At 54.5% G+C, this 25222-nt stretch overlaps 1 protein-coding gene across 1 annotated transcript; it reads right to left on the minus strand.

The window, feature by feature from the left end:
- On the minus strand, positions 1-25222 carry LAPTM5 (lysosomal protein transmembrane 5). Its single transcript, XM_060017761.1, has 8 exons — positions 25044-25222; positions 10186-10279; positions 9425-9501; positions 7680-7814; positions 6504-6626; positions 5204-5299; positions 2437-2529; positions 1-1168 (listed from the first exon to the last, which is right to left on the minus strand). Exons 1-8 carry the CDS (start codon positions 25128-25130, stop codon positions 1079-1081), a joined length of 795 nt encoding a protein of 264 aa, XP_059873744.1. The 5' UTR covers positions 25131-25222; the 3' UTR covers positions 1-1078.

Raw genomic sequence — 25222 nt, forward strand, 5'->3', positions numbered from 1 at the left:
GAAGCGTGTTGCTGCTTTATTGAAACTTCTTCCCCGTCACACAAAGCAATGACACAGGGGTGTGGTGGGGAGCCCCTTGCACAGCCCTCGCCCTCTGCACCCCCCTCGCAGACCCCAGAGAACCCGCCTCTGTGGCCTTATCTCCGCCTTTGGGTCAGCGACCTCGGGAATCCCAACCCCCAGGGAAGCAGGCAAAAGAGGGGGTGCAGGGACCAAAACCTCCCCTATGGCCCCACCAACACGAACCCCCCGGGCGGGGACTGTGCCCACAAAGGGTTTGCCTGTTTTGACTGAACTAACCTGTGGATTTAGTCCAACAAATGGGTTTGCCTGATTTCAGCGCTGAATTTCTGCTCGACCACAAGTGTCGGGCAGAATTGGGTGGCCTACAACCTATCTGGCAACGGATGGGCTGTGGGTCAGGACTCACAAGTACTGAATTGACCACAGGGGGCAGCCGGTTATTGGACTAGATTGAATTGAATGGTTTGGGGGGCTAAGTTGATTTTTTTATTATTGGATTTTATCACTATTCTAAATTAACTGAGGGTTGGCTGACTTAATAATTGCTTAAGGAACTGTTGGAAGAAAATGGATGGATGTATTCGGTGGGGAGGACTAACTGATGATTACTTGACTAAATTGCTCTGCGAATTGACAACTATTGACAAACTGACACAATGGACTCTTTTGTTTGACCACATTGTTTTCACTGAAATGACAAGTGTGTTTTTGATTTGTCAGCCACTTGGTAAAACTGGTCAAGTTGAGAGGTATTTAACCAAACTCACTGACTTTAGAAAGACCAATCGTTTAAACCAACGTCAGAGCTGATCAAAAGAAGCTGAGTGCTGTTGGACTGAATTTTTGAGACCCAATCATTCAGCCTAAAGGGGTTGACCCAGTTGTGAGCATCTCCCAGGCCCCGCAGGAAAAGCAGGCCAGCGAGCGGGACACAAGCGGATTGTCCTGAAGTCAGCCAGGTGGTTCACCCAGGCCACAGGGGCCACCTAAGCAAAGAAGCGGATTGCGAGGTAGCTCCGCCCCTCCCAGCACCAGGGCTGGGGCCTGGTGGACGTCACGCCTCTGAGTATGGGGGTGGTGCTGGGCCCCCCTCCGGAATCTTGTACGGCAGAGACACCGCTTCCTCATAGGATGGCAGGACCACCTGAGAGAAACAGAGAGATAAGGGCCGAGAACTGACCAGATGCGACTCTACCCCAACCTGGGGTTAAGGGGCTCCAACCCCCACCCCTGGCAAAATGATGTTGATGATGATGATGACTAGCATGCCTCGGGCACTTACTATGTGCTAGGCACGGCATGCATGAGACAGGTACGGTTTCTGTTCCTGTAATGGACAGACTTGCCTCTGCCTGTTCCGCATCAAGCCCCCTTGTTTTGATACCAACACACTGTTTTCCCTGGGAAAACATCCTCAGTCCATGTGCTTTCAGAAGAATTGATCTGGGGGAGTGGACATGAGACCTCATGTCTGATGGGGTGGTCGCTCAAAGTAGAATCTCATCCCCCTGGCAATCGTCACTGGTTTGGCGATAGGCTTGTAACCCAAGCTGGACCAATCAGACATGCTTCTGGGATGTCTTTCTTACCGCTGGGGCTGCTGAGAGGGTGGGATGACAGCCTAGGGATTTGGGCAACCATTTTGCTACCATGAGGAAAGGGCTGCCTTTCATCCTGAAAATAAGATCATGTCTGGACATCAGGCTTCAGCCATGCCTGAGCCAGACCTACATTGGACTTTCAAGTTCTATAAGCTAATAAATTCATTTTATTTTTTACATAAGTGAGAGAGTGTTGGGTTTCTGACACTTGCAACCCAAAAAGTTCTTGACTAATACAATCCCCATTTTACAGTTGAGGAAAGTGAGCCTCCAGTAATTTAAACCAGCTGCACTTTTCCCATCACTTTTCCAATCAGCTGCTTCTAAGCACACTTAATCCCTCTGCCTGGAAGGCCCCTTCCCCTTTCCCAGCTAACTTGTACCCGCTGACAGTCTAAGACTTGATCAAGTGTCACCTCCTGCAGGAAGCCTTCCCTGACACCCCAGGTGAAACCAGGTGCCTCCTCCATGCTCCCATTGCCCCTGTGCTTCACACCAAGTTGTAATTGGATCTCTGTGTCTAGATTCACTCTGGACTATACTCTCCTCCAGGACAGGGTGGCATCTTAGTTTTCTCTGCATCCAAAGGGTTGGATATGAGTCCAGGAAAGAGTAAGAAGCATAAAATGTTTAACGCATGAATGAATGAATAGAATCCTAGACAATCAGAGTGGAAAGAGATCTTCCCATTTCTTCTGGTCCAACCCTCATCTTACGAGTGGAGAAACTGAGGCCGAGCAAGGCAGAGAGACCTGCCCTAAATGATACAGTGAGTGGCAGAGCTAGGACTTGACCCCCCCAGCAGGCTCACCTTCTGCAGCATCTTGGAGCTGCTCCTCTCCTCGGCCGAGTTCATGTACTTCATGAATCTGTAACATCTCCACACACACTTGAACATGTAGACCTAGAAAAGAGACCCAGGTCAGGCTGTGCTTTGTGACCCTCCTTCTCACCACCCCAGCAGACCCAGGACAGATGCTGGGCGCTTCCTGGAGACCCCCAGCTTACCCTGAAAGGTCAGACCCCTCTTCTGGTTGGAGGGGGCCTCACCTGCCCGTCTCAGATGTTCCAGGTGTTTCCCTTTTCACTGCCCCACAGACTCATCACAGAAAGGAGCTTTTTAGAGGCCCCTGCACCACCCTCCAGCCTCCCAGGCAATAATCCTGCAGATTCTGCTTCTCCGCCCCTGAGGACTGAAGCTTACCATCTCCTGAGGTGGCCCCGCCCATCCTGAGACAGAGCTGACAGTGGGAAATGTTGTCTTCAAAACTGCTTACGATATGTTGTTGTTGTTGTTTTCGCGGTACGCGGGCCTCTCACTGTTGTGGCCTCTCCCGCTGCTGAGCACAGGCTCCGGATGCGCAGGCTCAGCAGCCATGGCTCACGGGCCCAGCCGCTCCGCGGCATGTGGGATCTTCCCGGACCGGGGCACGAACCCGTGTCCCCTGCATCGGCAGGCGGACTCTCAACCACTGCACCACCAGGGAAGCCCGATATGTTGTTTTTTTAAAGCAGATTGTCCAACAGTGTATGCAGTAGTATCCCACGTTTATAAATGCAGAAAAATTATATGTATGGATGTATATATCTGTCAGATAATGTGAGCAACGGCTTTCTCTTAGCAATTGATGTAAAATTGGGGAGAAGGGTTCCAGGGTGGGGAGTGAAGTCCCCAGGGGTGTGTTCAAGGAACAATAGCCAATAAGTCTCTCTCTGCCCCCAAAGGAAGGAGAGCAGGTCTTGGCATCTAGAAGGTCCCTTGTTTTATGGAGCCCCATGATGGGGACTTAAAAGGAGCAGAAATAAATAAAATGAATTATGAAAGAATGAAGTACGAAGGGCCAGGGCAAAGCAAGTAGGTGAAGGGTAGCCAGTGAGGCAGAGTTGGGAGTCGGGGTACAGAGAGAACTCCCACTGGATGAAGATAAAGAACAGGAGAGGGGTGGGGAGGGATGGAGGTGTGTGGTGGGGTTTGGGCAGTTTCTCTCTAGCAGAGTCTATGACGTAAACCTCCACGTTGGTCCCCCCAAGCCTTCAGGAATGTTCTCACTGTGCAGCACTAATGCGCTTGTGCTAGGTCAGTCCTCTGAGGAAAGGTTAAAAGGAGCGAAGTTGTTTCCAGTTTGGCACTGGGTGAGAGCAGAGACTGCTCAGGGCCTGGGATGTAAGGAGCCAGTGATGTCTGGCTACACCACCCACATAAAAAGAGGGGGCGGAAATGCACCCAGATATCAGAGGTGCTGCTCTCCGAGTGGCGGTGGTTGGTGGGCTGATCGTCTTCTTTCTGCTCATCTGTAGTTTCTAAATTTCTACAGTGATCATATGTTACTTTCACAATCAGAAAAGAACACTTTTAAAAGCCCTTCCTTTTCTTGAGTCGACATCAGCCTCCCTGTGGCTTCCGGCCACAGGGCCCCATTGTGGCCTCTAGAATCCCCATGAGAGTCCTTTGGGTACTTGGAGGCTGCGATCAGGTCCCCCTTGAGTCATTTCTTTCCCAAGCTGAACTGCCCTGGTTTCCTTGACTCCCGAAGACGGCAGCGTTTTCTTGCCTCTTCACCCTCCTGTTGTGCTGCTATTTTTTTTTAATATAAATTTTTTTATTTATTTTTGGCTGCGTTGGGTCTTCATTGCTGCACACGGACTTTTCTCTAGTTACTTCGAGAGGGGGCTACTCTTCGTTGCGGTGCGCGGGCTTCTCATTGTGGTGGCTTCTCTTGTTGCGGAGCACAGGCTCTAGGCACGTGGGCTTCAGTAGCTGTGGGACGTGGGCTCAGTAGTTGTGGTTCGTGGGCTCTAGAGCACAGGCTCAGTAGTTGTGGCACACAGGCTTAGTTGTGGCACACAGGCTCCGCGGCATGTGGGATCTTCCTGGACCAGGGCTTGAACCCGTGTCCCCTGCATTGGCAGGCGGATTCTTAACCACTGCGCCACCAGGGAAGTCCTGTGGTGCTGCTATTAGTGCACTCCTGTCTGTCACCATTTCTCCAAGAACTGGGACCTGAAACAGGACTCTATCCTCTGGGCCTGACTACCCGTGAGAAGAATAAAACCAATCCCCTCCACCCTTCTCATCACCAAACCTCTAGTAATATGACCTCAGGGCTCATCTACATTTTGGTGCCTGAATCACATAAAGCTGTTAACGTGGGCAAAGCAAGACTTAGGTTGTCCCTTTCACAGGTGAGACCCAAGACCCAGAGAGAAGTGACTTGAAAACCAACCACACAGCTAGTGAGGGGAGAGCTGGGATTCAGACCCAGGACTTCCTGAATCTAATTCCAGACAAAATAGCTCCTCCTCCCCCTGGATCAGGTCTCTCTGAGTCACACATTAAGTCCCCGACCCTTGAACACAGGTGGGTCTTCACAGATCCACTTGCTCTAAAGGAGGCGTCCCCGAGGATCCCACGTGTGGGCACAGGGGCTGGTGTGGGGAGGGCTAGAGTTAGGAGCCAAAAGCAGCGGGGGCAGGGGTGGAAGACACACTTCCCTGCCTCCTAACAGTCTGGCATGGGTGGGCCCGGGGCAGCTCAGCCTCTCCACCCCTCCCTGAGCCGTGGGGCAGGGGCCGCTCACCTTCAGGATGAGGACAGTGATGAAGGCGATGGAGAAGATGAACATCATCTTGATGAACTGGTTGTGAGCCATACCTTCCTGGCTGGGGAGGTAATTCTGCAACAGATGTGGGGGCCACGTCAGTGTCTCTGGCCATAAGGAACTCTAACAGTACCCACACATCGAGGAATAAAAGCCAGCTCTCCACGCACACAGGAACGTGCAGTGGCACCACCATTATCCTGGCCCAACCCTTCAAGGGCCCTAGGAGGCCACCTACCATCAGCCTCATCTGACAGGTGGGCAAACCCAGGGAGACAGATGCAGCTGATGCCTGTCCAGGTGACCATTATCTGGCTGCTGCCCCATCCCCCAGCTGGTGGGCCACACCCGTGTCCTTCTCTGGAGGATAGTCTTGGTTGACGGAACCACCTAATCCTGAAATACCTGGGAGGTATGCCTCATCCCCCAGGGGCACCTCACAAGCAGGACTTGTTGATGGAAGGTTCCTGCTCTGGTGGGACAACTGCTGTGGCATTTGCAAACATGTGCACACATCCTCTGACATCCTTCCCTCGAGTGTGGGCTAGATCTAGAGACTCACTTCTCACAAATAATAGGATGTGGCAGAGGCGAGTGTGATCTCCAAGACCACAGGGCCACTTCCTCCTTGCTCTCTCTCGGATACTCACCTGGCGGGGGGGGGGGGGGGGGGGGGGGGGCGGGACCGGCAGCATGAAGATGTTCAATCAGCCTCATCAAAGGCGCACACGGTGGGGAATCGAGCCAAAGATCCCACAGCCACGCCAGTAAGCCAGCTTGGGAGTGGATCCTTCAGACCTAGTCAAGCCCTTGGCGTCCACAGCCCCATCCTCATCTCAGGTGCAACCTCAAGAGAGACCCTGAGTCTGAACAACCCAGCTAAGCCACTCCCACATTCCTGATCCTCAGAAACTATGTGAGGTAACAACTGTTTATTGTTTTAAATCACTGTGTTTGGGGATCATTTGTTAGACAGCAATGAAAACACCAATACTATTTCTGCGCTGCAGTTCATACTCCAGGGCACCCTCTGGGATCTAGCAGCACTACTTCTAAAGCCACATGTCTGCCTGGCTTCTTCCTTTTGTCTAACTTGCTTCCCTCATTCCTTTCAAGTTTCTTCCTGAGAGCTCTCCTTCAGGAAATCACTCGCACAAGAACCCCTCTCCAAGCTCCACTTTTAGAGAACCCAGCCTAAGCACTGAGGCACAGAGAGGGAAAGCAACTTGCTCAAGGCCACAGAGCCAGTGATAGGAGCAGACCCTCAGCCCAGACTCACCATGTGGTTCATGGACTTGAAGTTGAGATAGGTGGGCACTTCCATGTAGGAGCTGCAGAGAGTCAGGATGCTCAGGCAGAAATCCAAGAGCTGCAGGGTCATCAGTGGGACCTTGGAGGGGCCCTTTGGAGGAAGAAGACAGACAAGCAAGTCAGCCCCAACCCAGCGGCCTGGGTACCACGGGGCACACAGTGGCCCCTCAGCTTGAGAGACTGTCAGCCAGAGACATCGACGACTCCTGGTCCATGGTACCCAGAAAGAAATGGAGGTCCATTTCTCAGACGTTCACACCATGGGCTGGTGCAAACCCAGGACTAGGACCAGGGTCTCCTGACTCCCAGCCCAGGGCCTTATAATGTAGCTTCTCAGCCTCCTCAAGGACCACAGTCAGGGGAAGTGTGAAAAGCAACTTTGGGGAACTGCGTCTGTGATTGGCACCAGGCGTCGCGGGCATTCCCACCAAGGATGTTCACCATCCTTACCTTCCTTTCTTTAATGCGGTTACAAAGGAGAGACAAAACAGGGGCTGGGGAGGGAAACGGGGCACGTCCCGGTTCTTATGGTGTAAATTCACACGTGGTTGGCATTTTTTCTGTTCTTACCACGTGCTAAGCACCCTGTGCACGCTTTCCTCATGTACTGCTCATAAGACATATTGATGAGACATGATCTCAAGACACATTTTACAGGGAGAAACCTGGGGTGAGGGACTTCCCTGGTGGCGCAGTGGTTAAGAACCCATCCGCCAATGCAGGGGACACGGGTTCGAGCCCTGGGCCGGGAAGATCCCACATGCCACGGAGCAGCTAAACCCGTGCACCACAACTACTGAGCCTGTGCTCTAGAGCCCACGAGCCACAACTACTGAGCCTGCATGCCTGGAGCCCATGCTCCGCAACAAGAGAAGCCGCCACAATGAGAAGCCCACGCCAACACAATGAAGAGCAGCGCCCCACCCCCCGCCGCAACTAGAGAGAGCCCACGCGCAGCAACAAAGACCCAACGCAGCCAAAAATAAATTTAAAAAAAATAAGAAGAAATGTGGGGTGACTTGGAGGAGCTCAGGGACTTGCTCAAGCTCACCGACTAGAAAGGACCCTGGGGGCTCCCACGCTCACTGGCCTGGGCTCCTGCACCTCCCCCGCTGGCCGGCTATGGGACATGGGACATACTCACCGCCCGGCTGCTGCTCCGGGAGACAAACTTGAGGTAGGCGGGCAGCTCGATGTAAGAGCCCAGCAGGGTGAGCACGCACAGGAGGAAGTCCATGATTTGCAGGGACAGGAAGGGCAGCAGGTACTTCTCCCGGTTCTGAAAGGCAGGCCCAGCATGGTCAGGGGCCCCCTGCACAAGGCGCTTCCATGCAGCCTGATGGCTCCACGGGCCCCCTGGCCCACAGGTCCCTTCCGTCCCGGGGAACTCGGTGCTCTCCTGAATCACCTGTGGATCTTGGCCGAGGTCACCCCATGGGGATCCACGTGCCTTCCTCTGAGTGAGGCTCTGGGCGCGGGGAGAAGGTAAGGCCCAGGTCCTGAGGGTGAGCAGTCTCGGTGTCCCAGGAGGAACCGGGAATAGTTCCCATCTACAGAGATAAGCGCCTGGGGGCTCCAGGACCAGGGTCTGCCTCAACTCGCTCTTAAGAACCCAGTGACCAAAGACTTTGTGTCCATTTGACAAATGAGGAGGGATCAGAGAAGACTTCCTGGAAGTGGGGGCACCAGGGCGAGAGCTGGAAAGAAGCAGGAGGGAAGGGGAGGGTATTGGTGGCAGAAGGGCTGTCCTGAGCCAAGGCCCGGAGGTGAAGAAACTTGTGCTGCTTTAACAGTGGGTCTTGACTCTGTGTGGGCCACCCCCGGGGATGTTCAGTCATAGTGAGGGACCCTGGGAGGCTGAGGCTGAAATCCCTCTCCTTCAACTGAAAGCAAGTGACCACTATGACCAGTATAAATGGGTAGGAACCCACAGCTGGGGACAAAAATCACAGAAAAGGTGGTTTCGTGGTTTCTCACGTGGTTGTCTAAAATCACTCAGGAGGCAGCCGAAACAGCCCAGACTGAAGCTCAGGGGCTTCAGGGATGACCTGACCCATTTTCCTAGCTGGGCCATTTGTGTTTCTGCGTGGACCACCGGGAACCAAGGTGAAATCACTCCCTGCGGTGTAGGGCTCCCGAGAGAGCAGCGTTAGCTAGGGAGTGAACAATGGCATTTCAGGCAAGGTGGAGACATTCCAAACCAGCACCAAACCTCCAGCCCATCCTGCTGGCCCTGGGAGTGCCAGTCCACCACTGTCTGTCCAGGAAGTATTCTCTTTCCGAGGTCTGCTCTCATGGCTATGTGGCGGGGCCCTGGCTTCCTGCCCTGCTGAGGGCCAAGGGACAGACGGGTTCCTTTCTGCAGGAGGCTGAGTCACAGCCCGCCTCTCCCTCTCAATCGCCAGCTGGATGGCACTGAGCTGGACGCATCTACACCCTCCCCTCTGCTCCTCTCACTGATCTCAAAACCCACTGCTTTCTCCCCTCTACCTAGGCCTCAAAATGACCCTTCTTTTCTTCTCTACCAAATTCCCTGCCACCATTTGCAGTTCAAAAGGATGTGGGTTGCCAGCTAGTTCAGCCGAAGTGTCAATGATCGGCAGTGGCCGCAGCCGGCTGTGCACACCCCCGTGCATGGAGGGTGTATTTTCACAGGGAACCGAGGCCTCCAACCTGACGGATCTGGTGTGAAAAAGGGGGTTTCCAAAAAGTAAGTGTGAAGATTTCTAGGGTGCAGATCGGATCTCCTCCAAATACCCACCTCCCACCTCCCAGCATCCAGTGCTGTCCACATAGTGGGTATGAATAGGAGGGACCCGGGAGGGCAGCTGGGCCTCCTTGCCAGCCCGCAGATCCTGTCTCCCCTTCCCCTCCCCGACCGGCACTCACCTTGACCACGCCCACCAGCAGGCTCAGGCTGATGATGAAAAGCATGGTGATGAGCAGGAAGCTGGAGATCAGTTCCGCTGAAAGGCGAAGAGAGCGGTGAGGGGCCCGGAAGTGCCCCCAGGAACCCACACCTGGGGTTCCAAGGACCACACTTTGGGAACCACTGGTGTGGGCACTATGCCCGTGAACCAGAAAGCCCAGGCCCTGCCCTCCTGCCGTTCTCAGTCTTGAGGGGCACACAGAACATTTCAGGTGACACAGGACAGTATAACACAGGGTGCAGGGTGGGAAGGGGGCCTGGGGTCTGCCTTTACCGGGATGAGGTGGGGGAAGGCCTCTGAGGAGGTGGCCTGTGGGCCGAGTGGCCAGGAGTCCAGATAGGGACCCCAAGACAGGGCCCAGCTTGGTGGGGTCAGCGCAGCTGGAGCGCGGGGAGTGAGGGGGAGCGTGGACGGAGCCACGAGGTGTGGGAATGTGGCCAGGGAGGGCAGCAGGGGCTGGAGCCCCCACGAGGAGCTGCGATTTTATTCTGGGTGACGGGCTGCTATCGAGCAGGAGAGTCCCGCTGTCACCGTTCTAAGCTGATTTGGTTTGCAAAGCGCCATCCTATCTGCTCTCACACCTGGAGACTTCAGTGTGAACAAGTGGAATTTCTCCATTTGCAGACGTCAAAAAGGACAAGTGGCAGAGCCTCAACTCCACCCCTAGCCGGTGCCCATCCCCCTGCTACCCCACCCCACTTTGGCTTCCCCTGGACCTACCGATCCTGAGGTAGCCTGTCTTCGAGAACTTGCAGGAGGCCTTGCCGTGGGCCACCTCCACTGAGTGCTCAATGAACAGCAATACGCTCATGATCTGGGGACAGAACAGAGCATCAGTGAGCCGGGGCCTGCACAGCTCCGCCACCAACCCCTCCCACCCCGAAGGCGTGCAGTCAGGGCCTGTGAGGAGGGGTCCTGGAAGAGATGGAATGAGGGTCAGTGGGGCACCCCAGGTAAAGTGTGGCCTGTACAGGTAGACAGCTCAAGCTCGTAGTTCCTCCTTCTTCCTCTTCCTAGCTGTGTGAGCTTGGGCAAGTCACTTGACCTCTCTGTGCCTCAGTTTCCCCATCTGTACAATGAGAATAATACTGATAGCTTCCTAAGGAGGCAGATGGGAGGAGTAAATGAGAACATCCCAAGAGGGCACTTAGAACCACACCCAGTTATCCATAAAGTGATAACTGTGACCTCTGAAGGTCAGGCTTGAGGAAGTGGGGGAGACTGAGGGCTCTCACCAGTGACTGGGCCCCTGCTCTGCACCTTGTTTTATAATGACAAACTCTGAGCATTATGGGATCTTAGTCACAGCATCTGAGCATCACAGAACTTCAAGTTCTTGGGATCATCAACACAGGCCTGGGAGCATCTGACCTGTGAATCCCAGCCCCCATGGCCCCTCAATTCCCATAGGCAAAATGGAGATAATAATAACACCTGTCTCATAAGGTTGTAGTGGGGCCAGATGGGATAATTCACTTAGAGTACCTGCCAAATAGTAAGCGCTCAATCTGTGCTATTATTATTGTTATTATTCCCTCTAGACTATAGGTTCTAGGTAGGGAAGGACTGTGTCTCTCTTGTTCACTGCTCTAGCTGTTGTAGATGAATGAACAGAAGGATGGATGGAGGGATGGATGCATGAACGAATAAACCCTATTCCCTCAGGGGAACCTTGTTAAGAATGACAGAGAAGGGGCAAATCTAATGGGCATGAGTGTTGCCATGGCCCTGGCAATAACTGAAGTCCAGCCACGAAACTGCAGATTGAAAGAACCTTGGAGGTCACCTTACCCCTGCCCTCCATCTTCTAATGCAAGAATACTGTGCCATGCAGCCTCTACTTAAATGCTTCCAACCACGGGGAACCCACAACCTTCTGTGTGTCCATGTTCTCACAGCAAGGCTTTCCCCCCGCCATACACACACACTTCTCCAGATGCCATCTGCCCACTCTGCCAACAAGATGTCTCCTCCCTTGTAGCGGATGTCCTACCTCTATTAATATGGCCTAAGTTTACACTGGCTTTCTAGGCGGCCCTCCACTAGTAACTGACGCTCGGCTGACAAGCAAATAGACACCCACCATCTGTTTCCCCCTAGCTGATTGTGTGGGTTTTTTTAGCTCAGACATAGGTTTCGATTTGTCTTCGTACCATATCACATCTTGTTCAGGGGACAGAAAGGGACAACAGAGAAGACTGATGAGGAACTGGGCTCCAGAGCCAGTCAGAGGTGGATTTGTATCCAGGTCATTATGTGACCTTGGGCAAGTCACTTTACCTCTCTGAATTCCCTCATCTGGAAACTGGCAATCACTGGATTTAATAAGGAACAAATTGCATTGTATTTGCGAAGCACTGAGCTTGGAGGCTGGCAGCGGGTGCTCAGCAAGTATAATCTGCTTTTGGCTGGTGTGAGCTTACGTGGGGCAGTCTAGCAGTACCGTGAGGAGAGTGCCAGGGGGCTGACAGTGAGCTTGTTCTAGCTGCCCCCTCTACGTGGTGTGGGGTGAACCAGAAAGGCTTTGTTTCACCAGGAGAGTGCAAAACAGCTCAGAGCGGAAAGCAGACATGGCGGGGGCTGTGGCTGGTACCCACAGGAAACAGCTCGGAGAGAGAAATGTGGCTTCCTCATCCCCTAAAGCCTGGAGCTCCAGCCCCTCTTCTCCCAGTTTCCCCTGTAATGAGGAAGAGAGAAAAGGAGGCAGATGACGGTTCAGTCCAGGACAGAACAGGGCACCCTGAAAGACTGGGAGCTCTGGGGCTCCTGCGGTGTGCCAGCAGAGCACAAATGAGTCACCACAGCTGGGCTTAGAAGGGCGCTAGCATTCATCGGCCGTGGCACAAGAAGGCTTTTGAAGTCCCAAGAGTCCAGGATTGTCTGAGATCTAGATAGAAGCTCAGAATCAGACAACCCCAACGTCCAATCACTGGAAAGAGCCTCTGCCCACTTATTTTATAAGTTCCTTCTGCTTGTTTTCTAAGCTCAGAGAGGTTAGGTGGCTCGCCCAAGGACACACAGCAAGTTGGGGACAAAGTGGAGACCGGAGTCCCAGTGTCCCAGTGCTGTCCTGATGCCTTCCCACACACCCCACTCCCCGAGTCACCTCAGAGCCCTGCTAGCCCCGACCCCAGAGGGCTCAGATATTTTGATCATGTGCCTATGTCAACAAAACCTTTTGCACACACTACTCTCTATTTCTTGATTTCCAAATTATATGCATGTGCTCCTGTCTTGATTTATAATGAACATCATAAAACACACATACCAAAAAAAATCCAGAAATGAACAAAGAACATGATTGACAAATTTAGAAATGCTAATATTGCCACTCCGAGGCCCCAGGGGTCACCTTGGGTATCACCCCACTTTGGAGACCAGTGCTAACCCACAAACCACTCCCCAGATCCTCAGTTCTGGCCCCAACATCTCCCACAGCCCTGCCACCATGTCTGCAATCCTGCCATTAGCGTCCCAGCTGCCCCTCTCCAACCACGCCTCCTGAATATCCTGGGACCCCAGGAAGGGGAGGGAAGAGGAGGGACACTTGTACAGCCCGACTCCATGCCAGCTTTGCCACCCACACCATCCCAGCGATCCTCCCAAACCCAGCCAAGAGACTGTTCTTAATGCTCCCACCCCCATATCACAGATGAGGAAAGCGAGGCTCAGAAAAGTCCAGTAATTTGTCCAAAGCCCCCCAGCTGATCATCTGTAGGGCCGCGATTCAAACCCAGGCCAGTGGGCCCTGGATCTGATTCTCTTCCCCCCTCCACTGTCCTCCCAGCATCTCCCAGCCTCCTAGCTCTGCCTGGGGCCTGCCCTCCTCGCCCACTCCCATGTGGGTGCCCAGCAGAGTCAGCAGGGCACCCACCTCCTCTTCCCTCTGCCGTCTCCTCCACCTCCCACAGCTTGTGCAAGCAGCAGCAGCAGACACCAGAAGCATTTCTACTTTTGTAAAAACCACCTGTGTTTAAAACCAACCTCATCCTTTACTCCGTTTCACCTTCTCAACCATCCTGTAGAGAGAGGGAGATAATTCTGTCCCCATTTGCCAGACGAGAACCCTGAGTCTCACCGAAGGCAAGAACTAGCCCCAGGTCACAGAGCAGGGCAACCTCAGAGTCTGACTCAGACCTTCTGCTGGCCCCTAACCTTCAATGGAAGACACCAGTCCCTGATCCAGGAGAAAGATAGGCGTCTCAGCTCCCTAGGAGATGGGGTGGAGAGGAATTGACATTTCTTGTGCACCTACCGTGTGCTTGGACCTGTACACACAGGCTTGCACCACCATCTCCCAAAACCCTGCAAGAGAGGCAACATTTTCCCCATGGTATAGATGAGGAATAAAGGCTCAGCAAGGAAAATTCACACGCCCTGTGTCACGTGGCCAGGCTGGGATGTGATCCCTGTTGCCTGGGTTCCCAGGGTCCAGGCTCCACTCAAGGCTGAGTGGTTGCTCTGGGGCCCAGCCCTGGTCTCACCAACCATCTGGCAGCTGACCCCCATCCTTGGACACCCGCAGCTCAGAGGACAGCAGCTGGAACTTGAGACCGCTCCCACTGCCTCACGGCTGTGTAACCCTGGCCAGGTCCTGGCTCCTCCGTGGTCTCAGTTTACCTCCTCCAGTCAACGTGGAGAGTCACCCCTATTCGCACTGGAATGATTGAACTCCTGCCAACTGCAGCACGTCACACCTAGGCTGCCCAGGGTCTCCCACCCCAGAGCTGCACCCCACTCATCAGAAGGCCCTCACTGCTCCACCCAAGTCCCCAACCAAGAGCTGTTTGTAATTCCAGAAAGTGCCTGGCTTACCTGTAGCATAAGCTGGGAGAGGCCAGGAAACTCCAAGAGTCAAGATTTCCCAGGCCACCTGGCTCTCCCCTTCCCCTCACGCCCCTGGTTTCCCCTCAGGGAGAGGACACAGAGCTGCCCTCTCCCTGATCTCTGAGGACCTGCCTGGGCCATGACTCATGCCCTCCTGCTACAAGAACGGGTCTTCTCTCCTCCCACAGTGCCCAGGCAGATGGCATTCACTCGCCCAACTTTTCCTCCATAATAGCATCTCCTCACTCACTGTACCTTAATTCCACATGGTGAGATCACGTGGTTAAGAGCCAGGTGCTGGAATCAAGTGACCAGGGCCCCAGCCCCAGCTCTGTGGCCTTGAGCAAGCCACTAACCTCTATGATCCTCAGTCTCCTCATCTGGGAAATGGGGCTAATAACTGGACCTGCCTCGTAGGGTTGCTCTCAGGTCAGATGACGCGCCCGCGCCAACCCTGGCATACAGCAAGTGCTCCATCAGTGCACACTGCTGGACAGGCACACGCTTGCTCCCTCGTTTCTTCATCCAGTAAACACTCTCTGAGCACATGCTGCCTCCAGGCCCTGTCTGGGAAAACCACGGACCCTGGCCTGCAAGTGTCACAGTCCCCAGGGGAACCCAACAGGTGACCAGTGTGTTTAGAATCACGACATGGGACATGCAGGGGACTCAGAGTCCCCTGATGAGGGAGTGATGACAGCTGTTTGGAAGGCACAGGGAGGGTTTCACAAACAGGAAAAGCTTGACCGTGGCAGAGAGGAGAGAAAAGCATTCCAGCCAGAGTGATCATCGTGTGTAAAGGCCCAGAGCCAGCAGTACAGACCCAGCGAAACTCGGGGGCAGGGAAGAGGCAGGGAAGGCCTCTTGCCTGAAAGAGGGGATGTCACTTGTGGGAAAGTGAAGCCCAGAGAGAGGCAGTAGCCAGCCCAAGGCCACACAGCAAGCGTGTTGCAGAGTCAGAATCAGCCTCAGTCCTCCTGACACCACACCAGGGCTCGGGCTGCATGACCGAATCAGTCCTGGCCACGCTCAGCACGCCCACTGCCACCTCCACTCTCCATTCCCCTTTCTCACCTCTTCCCTCGGCTTCTCCCTGGTTTCAGTTCTCATTTTCATCCCCTCCCCGACTCTTCTTTCTCAGTAACAAACACAACTTCCCTAAGCTGAGCAATGGAGGAAGTGGCTGGGAGGCCAGGAGAATTTCTACTTGTTTTCCTGGTGGCTCTGAGAAGCAACCAGCAGCCTGAGCTGAAATGAAGGGGGCAGCAGTTGTAGGAGGAGAGGAAGAATCAGGTAGGGTGGAGGGATGAGAGCACTACTGAAAATGGCCGTGGCCATAACGATGGCGATGCCGCAGCTGAATGGAAGAGAGATGAGGGTCAGGCGGGACTGACAATGGTGACACGCTGGGAGGCGGAACTGGCCGTCCCATGGCTGCATTTGGCAGGCCGGTGACAGTTATGACCCTCTGGGCAGTGATAATAGAGGTGGCGGTGGATGCTGCAGGGGTGCTGGTGATAGAGGTAACCACAGGGCTGCTGGGAAGTGGTAATTAACTGCAATGACAGTCAGGCCATGCTGTGCTGCTGCTGTTGATGGCAGAGGTGAGGGCATGTTCTGATGGTGGTGACACCAGATCCCCTGGCTCTGGGGATCAAACACCAGTTCCTGGTCCGAGAACATGGGCCCACCCTCTCGGACCTCCTGGGGGGCTTAAGACACACCCTCTCATAAGCAGGCAGGCAGGAACCCATCCTCTGAGCTTCCGGGGGATAAAATTTACAGGGACACCCAATGCTCAGTGAGCATTTACTGTGTGCCAGCCAGTGCGTGGACACTTTCCTGTCTGTTAACTCCACTTCTCCTCACAAGTCTGTGAGGTCAGGACTGTTTACCCACTTACGTCCAAGGAGAACAGGGACTGTGGGTGCCGCGGCCGAAGCGGCACAAGGAGTCCGGCCTGGGCTTGTCCTCAACCCTTCCCAACAGAGATAACGCCGTTTGCACAATGGGAAACCGGTCCCAAGTGCACAGCCCTTCCTGCCCCTCTCCCCTTCCAGGGCTGCTCCACCCTGACCCTACATCCTCCGGCTCTGGCGGCCTAAGAACTCAGGGGCTCTGACACTCAGACTGTTATTATTATCACTGTCGTCCTCTTCGTCTTCAGCAGCAGCAGCATCGCCCCCACCCTGAAGCTCAGTCCCCTCTACCTCACCCACCCACCCTGTTTTCCCTGGGGGTCCCCTGGGGCTGTCTGGCGAGAGGATGGGAGCAAAGAACCAGATGTGTCAGCGTCAAGAGGAAGCTCCCCTCCCCTAACCCCACCCCATACTTCCTGTCACAGCTTATCGGGGGCGACTGCGTGGGGATCATTCCCCCGCCGCTGCAGCACTATCTCCCCAGCCGCCTCCCCAGCTGGCCCAGATAAACATCACGATGTGCCCCCCCACCCCCACCCCCCCCGCCAAAGCCAAGGCTCAGCTGTTGCCCCAGCCGGGCAGCCTTCACCTCCCTGGGAGCCTGGCTCCTCTGGAGGCTGCGGCTCTGCTGTCCACCCTCCCATCCCCGCCCCCTCCTACTATTAATTGTCCCCCCACAACCCCGCCTGGCCCCTTTACTCCTCTGTGCCTCAGTTTCCTCATCTGTAGAACAGAGAGAAGGCTCCACCCACTAGCAAAGCTGTAGTGAGGAAGGAGCGCATGAGGTGACATATGTCTGCTACCAAAGATGATGATTCAGAAAGATCGAGTGACCAGCAGAAGCATTTGGTGTGGACTCCAAGCCACAGGTCCCCGTGGCCGTTGTAATAGCCCACCCTGGAAACAACCCCAATGTCCTCCCCCAGTACAACAGGCCAAATACGTTGTGATATATTCATGCAGTGAAATACTAGACAGCAAGGGGGAAATGAGCTGGATACACACGGCCACACGGAGGAAGGTCGCAAATGCAATGTTGAGAGAAAGAAAGAGCCCAGGTTGTGTAATCTCATCCCTGGGTACTTCTAGAACTACGTGTGTTGGAAGAAGTCAGTGGGGCCCACGTAGTGATGAGGTGGGGACACCAGGGGCCCTTGGGGGCTGGTCCCATCCTATTTCTCAATCTGGGTAGAGGTTACCTGGCTGTTCACTTTGAAAAAGGTCACCAAGATATGCACTTATATAAATTATGCATCAATAAAAGGTTTGCAAAAGTAAAATAAAATCGAGATTGGTTGCCACCGGGTCAGACCCTGGGGATTTCACAGATGGATCAGGCTGGGCCAAGCCCTGGCTGAGCCTCCGGGCCTCCAGGGCGGACCACATGACCCCCAGGACCCCAGCAGGTGGGGGTGGGAGCTGCCCTGGGATGGAGGGAAACGCTGGGAGCTCAGGGTCCAGGAGTGGGGGCTCCAGGAAGGCTTCTGAGAGACAGTGAGTCTTAAAAGAAGATTTCTCCCAAAGGGCAGTGGGAAGGGTGTTCCAGGCAGAGGGAACAGCAGGGGCGAAAGCAAAAGAGAGTGAGACGCATTTAGGAAACTGCAAGAAGCTTCTCTTGGGGAACTGTGACTTGGGCTTACCATGTGCCAGGTACAGAGGAGGCCCCCAGGAAATGGCAGCTTCTGGGTGGCTGGGCCAGTGGAGGGATGCAGGAGATGCTAGGGGGACATGTGGTTTTACAGGGATGTGACTTTGGGGTCAGCAGGGGTGGGAGAAGGAGCACCCCGGGCAGGGGACAGCTTGTACAAAGGCCGGGAGCTGGCAGAGATCACAGTCCGGATGGCGTGTGCCAAGGTTCATCACCCTGCAGGGTGGGAAGGGCCAGGACGGGAGCAGCTCGCTCTGGCACCACGTCCAGGAAAGCCAGCATGTCATCCTCTGAGCCCTGTCCCTTGCCTGTGCCCTGCGTGTGACAGCCCAGCAAGGCCTGTCCTCTGCTCTCTGCCCTTTGACCTTTCAGACCTGCCCCCATGAAAGAAGACAGGATGGCAAGCCTTCCCCTGAAGGAGCAGGCACTAAGGGCAAAATTTCTGGCCCAGTGAACCCCAGTGGCTTCTGCCATTCTTGGTAGCGGGGGCAGTGGTCATCCTTTATGGGCACCCATTTGGGAGCTCAGAGTCAGCCTCCAGGCTGGGTCCACACCCCCATCCTCCTCCACTTCTTGAGTATCTAGAGAAGTACCCTGCACCCACCAAGCAAGCCCCATAAAACATCAATTCCTTATGTACCTTCAGGGCAAAGGTCCCCACGTGACAGTAAATGTTACTATGACTGGAGCATTTAGGAGAGGCCAGGTCCCCTGAACACTGACACACACTCGTTCATTCCTCCTCGCCTCAGCCTTTTGAGGCAACTTCAATTATTATTCCCATTTTCCCCCCGTTTTGCAGGTGCCATTGAGACTGCATCTTTGCATGTGGGCCCTGTGTTTCTAAGAACGAGGCCCCCCGGATATTACGGTTGAACCCCACCCCATTGCTGCCAAGAAGCCTGCCCCTCTCCCACCGCGGTCTGGAGCAGCAGCAGGGGAGCCTGGGCCCCCGAGCAGGACACCCGGGCTCTTGTTCTTTACCTACCCCGGGCTGCAAAGTCGCTTGGCCTGTCCAAGCCTCGGTTTCCTCTTCTGTCAAATGGGGGCTCCAGGGGTAGCTACAATGTGTGAGGCACTCGCTGGGCGCTAGGTGTGTCTCCCACCTGGTTTCCTTTGAGTCTCTGACCTTGCAGGTCATAGTTATTGGCCCCCAGTTGACAGGGGAGGAAACTGAGGCTCGGGGAGGGGGAGGGACACGCCGGGCCTGCAGCAGGGCTGCGGGGTGGAAGGCGGGAGCCGGCGCCTCACTCTGTACAGCTCCCTGCTCAGCTTCCTGCCTCATTAGAGGTTCTGTGCACCCTCCCCTTCCCCTGGTGGGGTGCGGGTCCCCTGGGAGACCAATGCAGGCCTCATAGTGAGCTCAGAGCGAAGCCCTGGTTCCAGGCCACTGCCCTGGGCTCAAAATAAAAGCCTCACTTCCTGGGAGGCTCTGGACTAGGGTGGTGACCAAGAACCTCGGCCCACCCAGGCTCTGCCTTCCAGCCACGGGGCCGGGTCTGAGTGGGGCCCCAGCCCCTGCACCAGCCCCCGGACCCTCCCCCAGGTTGGTGCCTCTCCCAGCTATGGCCCTCTGACAGCAGTGGGTCCCTCTGACCAAGGTGATGCCCGATGTCTGGAACCACCATTCCCTACCCCCCATTCCCAGAAGCCCCTTATTTCCCTTCCCTTCCCTTCCCTTGGGCCTGAGAACCAGGAAGTGGGGAGGGGATAAGGCCCAGCCTGGGGTCTGGCCTGTCCTGGCCCACCTCACACAGATGACTGGTCACCATCACTCAGCCCACCAGGCCTGGTGCAGGAAGAGACCAACTTTGCCCCCAGAAGGCCCTGCGTGTCACCCCGTTTTGGCCCAGGGGGTCCAGTGGTCCTCTCGATGGCTCCAACATTTTATAAGCTAGAAGGCAGAGTGCACACCCCAGAGATGGGGAGCACAACTGAGTTCCCACCAGGGCCCCTTGGTCAGGGCACTGGGGAGGGGCCACGGCTCCCACTCTACCCCACATGGGAGCATCAGGCGTGAAGGCAGAGGTTCTAACAGACGACCTAACAGTTGGGACCTATTTTTAGGCCCCAAACAGATGAGCTCTCGAAAGGGGAGTGGCCTCTGGTCACGTCCCACAGCCCACACTGGGCACTCGCCTGCCAGCCCTCCTCTCCAGTGGGGTCACATCAGCTCAATACCTCAAAACAGTCACCCTGAGACAGGGACCACTGGCCCCATTTAACAGAAGAGAAAATTGAGGCTCAGACAGCAAAGGCACCTGCCTGCTCAAAGTCACCTCATGAGTGAGTAATAGAGACAGGTCTGTGATCTTTTCCATCCCAAAGTGGAGCAGAGAGAGAAGAGCCACTGGAATTCTGAGGAGGACAAGCAGGAGGGCTTCCTGGAGGAGGAGACTTCCCATGAGCTGGACCATAAAGAAGAAATGAAGACTGGGTGACGGAAGGGTCTCTCAGAGAGACAGACCACCCCTGGGCCGTGGGCCAGGTAAAGAATTCATTTGTTCACTTGCTGGCTCATCCCACACACCAGGGTGCTGGTAGCTGGGGCCTGGAGCAAGACCTTCCCCCACCTCCCTGTGTGACCTGGAGCAAGTCAGGGACCCTCCTGGGCCTCTGTTCACCCATCTGTTAAATGAGAGAACTGGGTCAAACAGAGATCCATCCTTCTACCATGAAGCCTGAAAGAAGTCAGGCATTTGGTCCAGTCTTAACCCTGCTGACCTCTGTAGCCTCCCCCACCACACCTCACGACCATCCTGCCCTTGACCCCAGCTCTATGAGCTTCTCCGTGCTTCCAGAGCATCACCTGACCTTTCCTACCTCCCCGCCTTTGCTCTCTGCTCCCTCCACAAGCATATGCCCTTTTCTCCCCCAACATTCCCAAGCAAAGTCCCACTCATCCTTATCACTCCGGCCTCCTCCCAAAAGCCCTCGCTGAATCCCCAGCGTCCACCCCAGGGCTGGGCTAAGGCCTCTCATCTGTGCCCCCATAAGAGCCAGCACTGTCATCCATCAACGCCATCATCACAGTTTTTCCTTGGCGGGTTGGAATCCCTAGAGGGCAGAGGCCAGGAGTGAGTCAGGCCCATGTGCTGGCCTGGGGCTGGGCACCAAAAAGAAAGACACGTTTGAGAACAAATCTGCCTTCACTGGAGGCTCCTTTAAATAATGGAGGTTAAGTGCTCTATTATTAGCCGTGCCTCAGACACGGAGCCTGTTGTCAGCACAACCGTAAGTCAAGTGGTCAGACCCCAGAGCACCGGTAGAGCAAGTCACTTCACAGTAGAGAAACCTGACAAACGCGACCTCAGCCAGGTGATCAAGGTCAACATCAAGTGATAAGACACGCGGAAGTACACCCCCTTGATATGAAGTGCGGAGAAGGGCACTTTACCTCTGTGGTCATCCTCCCCAAACACATTGCCCAAGTCTAACCATGAGAAAGCACCAGGCAAGTCCCATTTGATGAATATTTGACAGAATACGTGACTAGTACTCTTCAAAACTGTCAAGGTCTTCAAAAACAAGGAAAATCTGAAAACTCTCACAGCCAAGAGAAATCTAAGGAGGTGTCATGACTATATATAACATGGGATCCTGGAAGAGAAAAAGGACGTTAGAGAAAAGCTGAAGAAATCGGAATAAAGTATGGACGGTAGTTAATAATAGTATATCAATATTGACTCATCAGTTGTGACAAATGTACCATATTAATATAAGATGCTAACAGTCATGGAGCCCAGACGTGGGGTATACAGGAACTCTGTGCTATACAATTTTTCTGTAAATCCAAAACTGTTCTAAAATAAAACGTTTATTTTAAAACGTAATACATGTTCATTGTACCAAATACAAAGAATACAGAAAAGTAGCAAAAAATGAGAGCTTTCACAATCTATAACCCAGAGACAAGCCATGGCCAGCATCAGTCTCATTTCCTCCCGGCCCTGTTTTGGTGTATCCTGTTGCTACAGGGTTGAAATCGCCACAGCTTTAAGCTTTTGATCAGACAACAAATTTCTAATGGAATTCCAGGTGCCTTGGACAGGAGAGGTTAGGGAGGGAGATATTTCTAGGCAAAAAGGTCTTCTGGGTCCCTATCTCCCGCCATTAACTTGGGACAGACATGCTTTGGCTTGCCAGGCAAACCAGAACCAAAGAGGCCAATTTACAAAAGTTCTCTGACTCCTCTGTGTGTGCAAGTTGGAGTCAGAAAATGTTCATGAACCAGGGAATCCTCTACACAAACCCAGTGAAATGCTGAGGAAGGTCCTCCAGCCATTGGACACGGATGTCCTCCAGTAATAACGGCCCGATGACTCAGTAAAGTGGGGCATTGTCTCAGGATGCCAAGAGCCCGATTTAACCCTCCCCAGAGGGGTCCGGTCCACGAATAGCTCTCCGTGCGCAGGGCCGTCGCCCATGACTGGCTCCAGACGACGACCAATCTGGGTGATCAACACATCTGGATGGCAGCTTCTCTTTTTCCATCCAGATGTTCGAGGCCCTGACAGCACACCTGCCGCCCAACTGCCAGGCCACAGAGAAAGCCCCCAGGCCCTGCCCTTTCTGGGAAGGAGCAGAGGCCTCTTACAGAGGAAGCAGGAGGATGACCCTCCACTGGAATCACTCAAGGACCCCAGCCCAGAGAAGACCTCCCGGGGCCAGTTGTACAGCTTCCAGACTTTTCTTCTGTTCTCCTGCCTTCGGGTCTAGAACATCCCATGGCTCCCCATGACCCACATTAAAGACAGTGGTTCTCAACTGGGAGTGATTTCAGCCCCAGGAGACATTTGCAATATCTGTAGATATTTGGGGTTATCACAGCTGGCGGTGTGCTACGGGCATCTTGTAGATAAAGGCCAGGGATGCCGCTAAACATCTTACAATGTACTGTTCAGTCCCCACAACAAAGAATTCTCCAGTCCCAAATATCAATAGTGCCCTATAGTGAAGGCCCAGCCTCCAGCCTGTCCCTCCAAATCCCTCCCACCTCTCGCTGCCCAACCTAAAGCCCCCGGGTTAGTCTATGTAGGGTCCCCTGCACAAGCCACTGTCCTCAGCCTCCACACCTCTGCACACCTATCCCTCCCCCATCCATACTCCCCACAACCAAACTCTACACCTCTGCCAGTGACACCTCCTCCAAGAAGCCTTCCTTGATCACTTGCCCACACATCCTCCAGCTCTTTGGGCAGGAACTGATGTCACTTAACTGTGTACAGGTGAGGACCTCGGACGGCATGATCAAAAAGAAACCGCAAGGGTTACAAAACCCAGGGTTTGCAAGTCAGACCCAGCAGCCTGCAAATGGATTTGACTTGGTCTGCACAGGGATTTCTTTTTTACCTCAAATCAGTCATCAACATGGAAACAGCAGAAATTGTGACATAAAAGCCTCTGTTTCCTGTTTCTCCAAATGTCAAAAGAGCAGCTGCTGGGGCCCACATTCCTCCATGGCAACAATCAGCGGAAACAGAGAGCGGCCGCCAGAATAGACCCAGAGCAGGCTCCCCAGGTCACTGCAAGGTCCATCTGCCCCACTACGCTCACTTACAGGAGCTGCCTGGCCCCTGGAGGCACTGGAGTTTGAGACCTCTGAGCTGGTCCATACCCTCTTGTCCATCATCTTATAAAGGAAAAACTGAGGCCCAAGGGAGCAGCTTGTCCAAGGTCACATAGCCAGTTAGTGGCAGAGCAGGGGTAGGGACCCAGGGGCCTGCTTCCCACGGCGACACCCCTGCTTACTACACTGTGTTTCCAAGAATGTTGCACAATCTGAGAGCTTGAAGAGGCCCTAAGGACTTGGTCTGGGGACAGTCAAGAGCCATTCACTCCTCTCAGGAGCACTCTTGCGTTGGAGAAGCTAGGCAGAGCAACCTCTGGGCCCCGCCCAAAATCAGTGTTCTGAGGTCTGACTGCTTGACTTACAGGTGTGCTGGCAGCAGGCTCCGTGTCTGAGGCACTGCTAATAATAAAGCAGTCAAACACCTGTCAAGCACTGCTCTGTGCCTTGTAGGTATTTACTCCCTTGATCCTGAGAACAACCCTAACAGAGAAGTATTATTATTCTCATGCCCATTTTTTAGACGAGGAAATGGACATTCAGAGAGGTTAAGGAAGTGGCCTGAGGCTGCACAGCTAGGAAGTGATGAGGCCAGGATTTGCACACAGGAGTCTGGATCCAGAGGCTGTGCACCAAACACTGAAGAGCACCAGCCCTCCGAAGGCTGGGCTCTTGCCAGCAGCCCTGCCTGCTCTGCGTGCGGCAGGAAGCAGATGCAGCCAGGTCTGAGCAGTTTCCAGCGGCCCACCACAGTGTGCCAGATTTAGGCTAATTTTGAGGAAGACCTTCCAGGCTCATAAAAGAACTGTTAACCACAGGCCCTGAGTCACCCTGGGAGGAAGGCCCCCGGGTCTGGGGGAGCTGAGTGTGGCTTGGAGCTGTGGGCTGGGGGGATAGTTCTGGACGGGGCAGAACAGAGACCCCAACCTCCAGCCACCAAGACAGAGGGGGAGCCTCTGGCCCCAGGGGCTGTGACTCACGCAGAGTCACTCTGAGTTAATAAGAGACAAGACTCCGTACCCGGCTGTGCACACCAGCCTCCAAAGGGGAACCTCTGGGCCCGTTCCTCCTCGGCTGGGCCCACAGGCGCTCAGGCCAGGCCAGGCACCCTGCTCGTATGTAAGCTAAGAGGATACAGCCCCCTCCCTCGCCTCTGGAAGCACAAAGGGGAGGTTCGCACTTCTCATCCCCTCCAGTGGCCCAGGCCCCATGCCTGTGACCTGACCCCATTTCCTGACAATGATCCCAGCTCACATGTCTCTCAAGATTCCTGGCTTCCAAAGCACTTTCACATCTGCTGCTCCGTTTGTACCCGGATGAACTTGTGGCTGCTAAAGGTCCCATTTCACAGAGGCAGAAACTGAGCCTCAGAGAGAATGTGAGGTACGTTTGCTTAGAACAAGGACCCCGCCTCCCACTCCTGCCACTGCTGCAGGGTCCCCTCCCCCGCTTTGGACAGAGAAGGAGCCCAAGGCCCGGAGCAGGGCAGGGACTTGTCCAGGGTTCCAAGAGGAGGTGGTGAGCAACGGTCCTCCCGTTCGAGGGGTCTCTATAGATCGGGGCCGCCCTCACACACACACACGCACACAGTGTCCCGGGCCGCCTGCACACTCACCACATGGTAGACGGCCAGGGCAGTGGTGGCGATGCGAACGTTAAAGCAGCAGCAGGTTTGGCGGATGGCGGCCGCGCGGGGGGCCATGGTGTTGCCTCCCCTCCTCCGAGGCACTGACAGGGAAGGAGCCAGGAGCCTGGAGCAGAGAAGGAGCCAGGAGCCTGAAACAGGGCAGAAAA

This window comes from Delphinus delphis, chromosome 1, assembly GCF_949987515.2.
Source record: "Delphinus delphis chromosome 1, mDelDel1.2, whole genome shotgun sequence".
Classification (NCBI taxonomy): domain Eukaryota; kingdom Metazoa; phylum Chordata; class Mammalia; order Artiodactyla; family Delphinidae; genus Delphinus; species Delphinus delphis.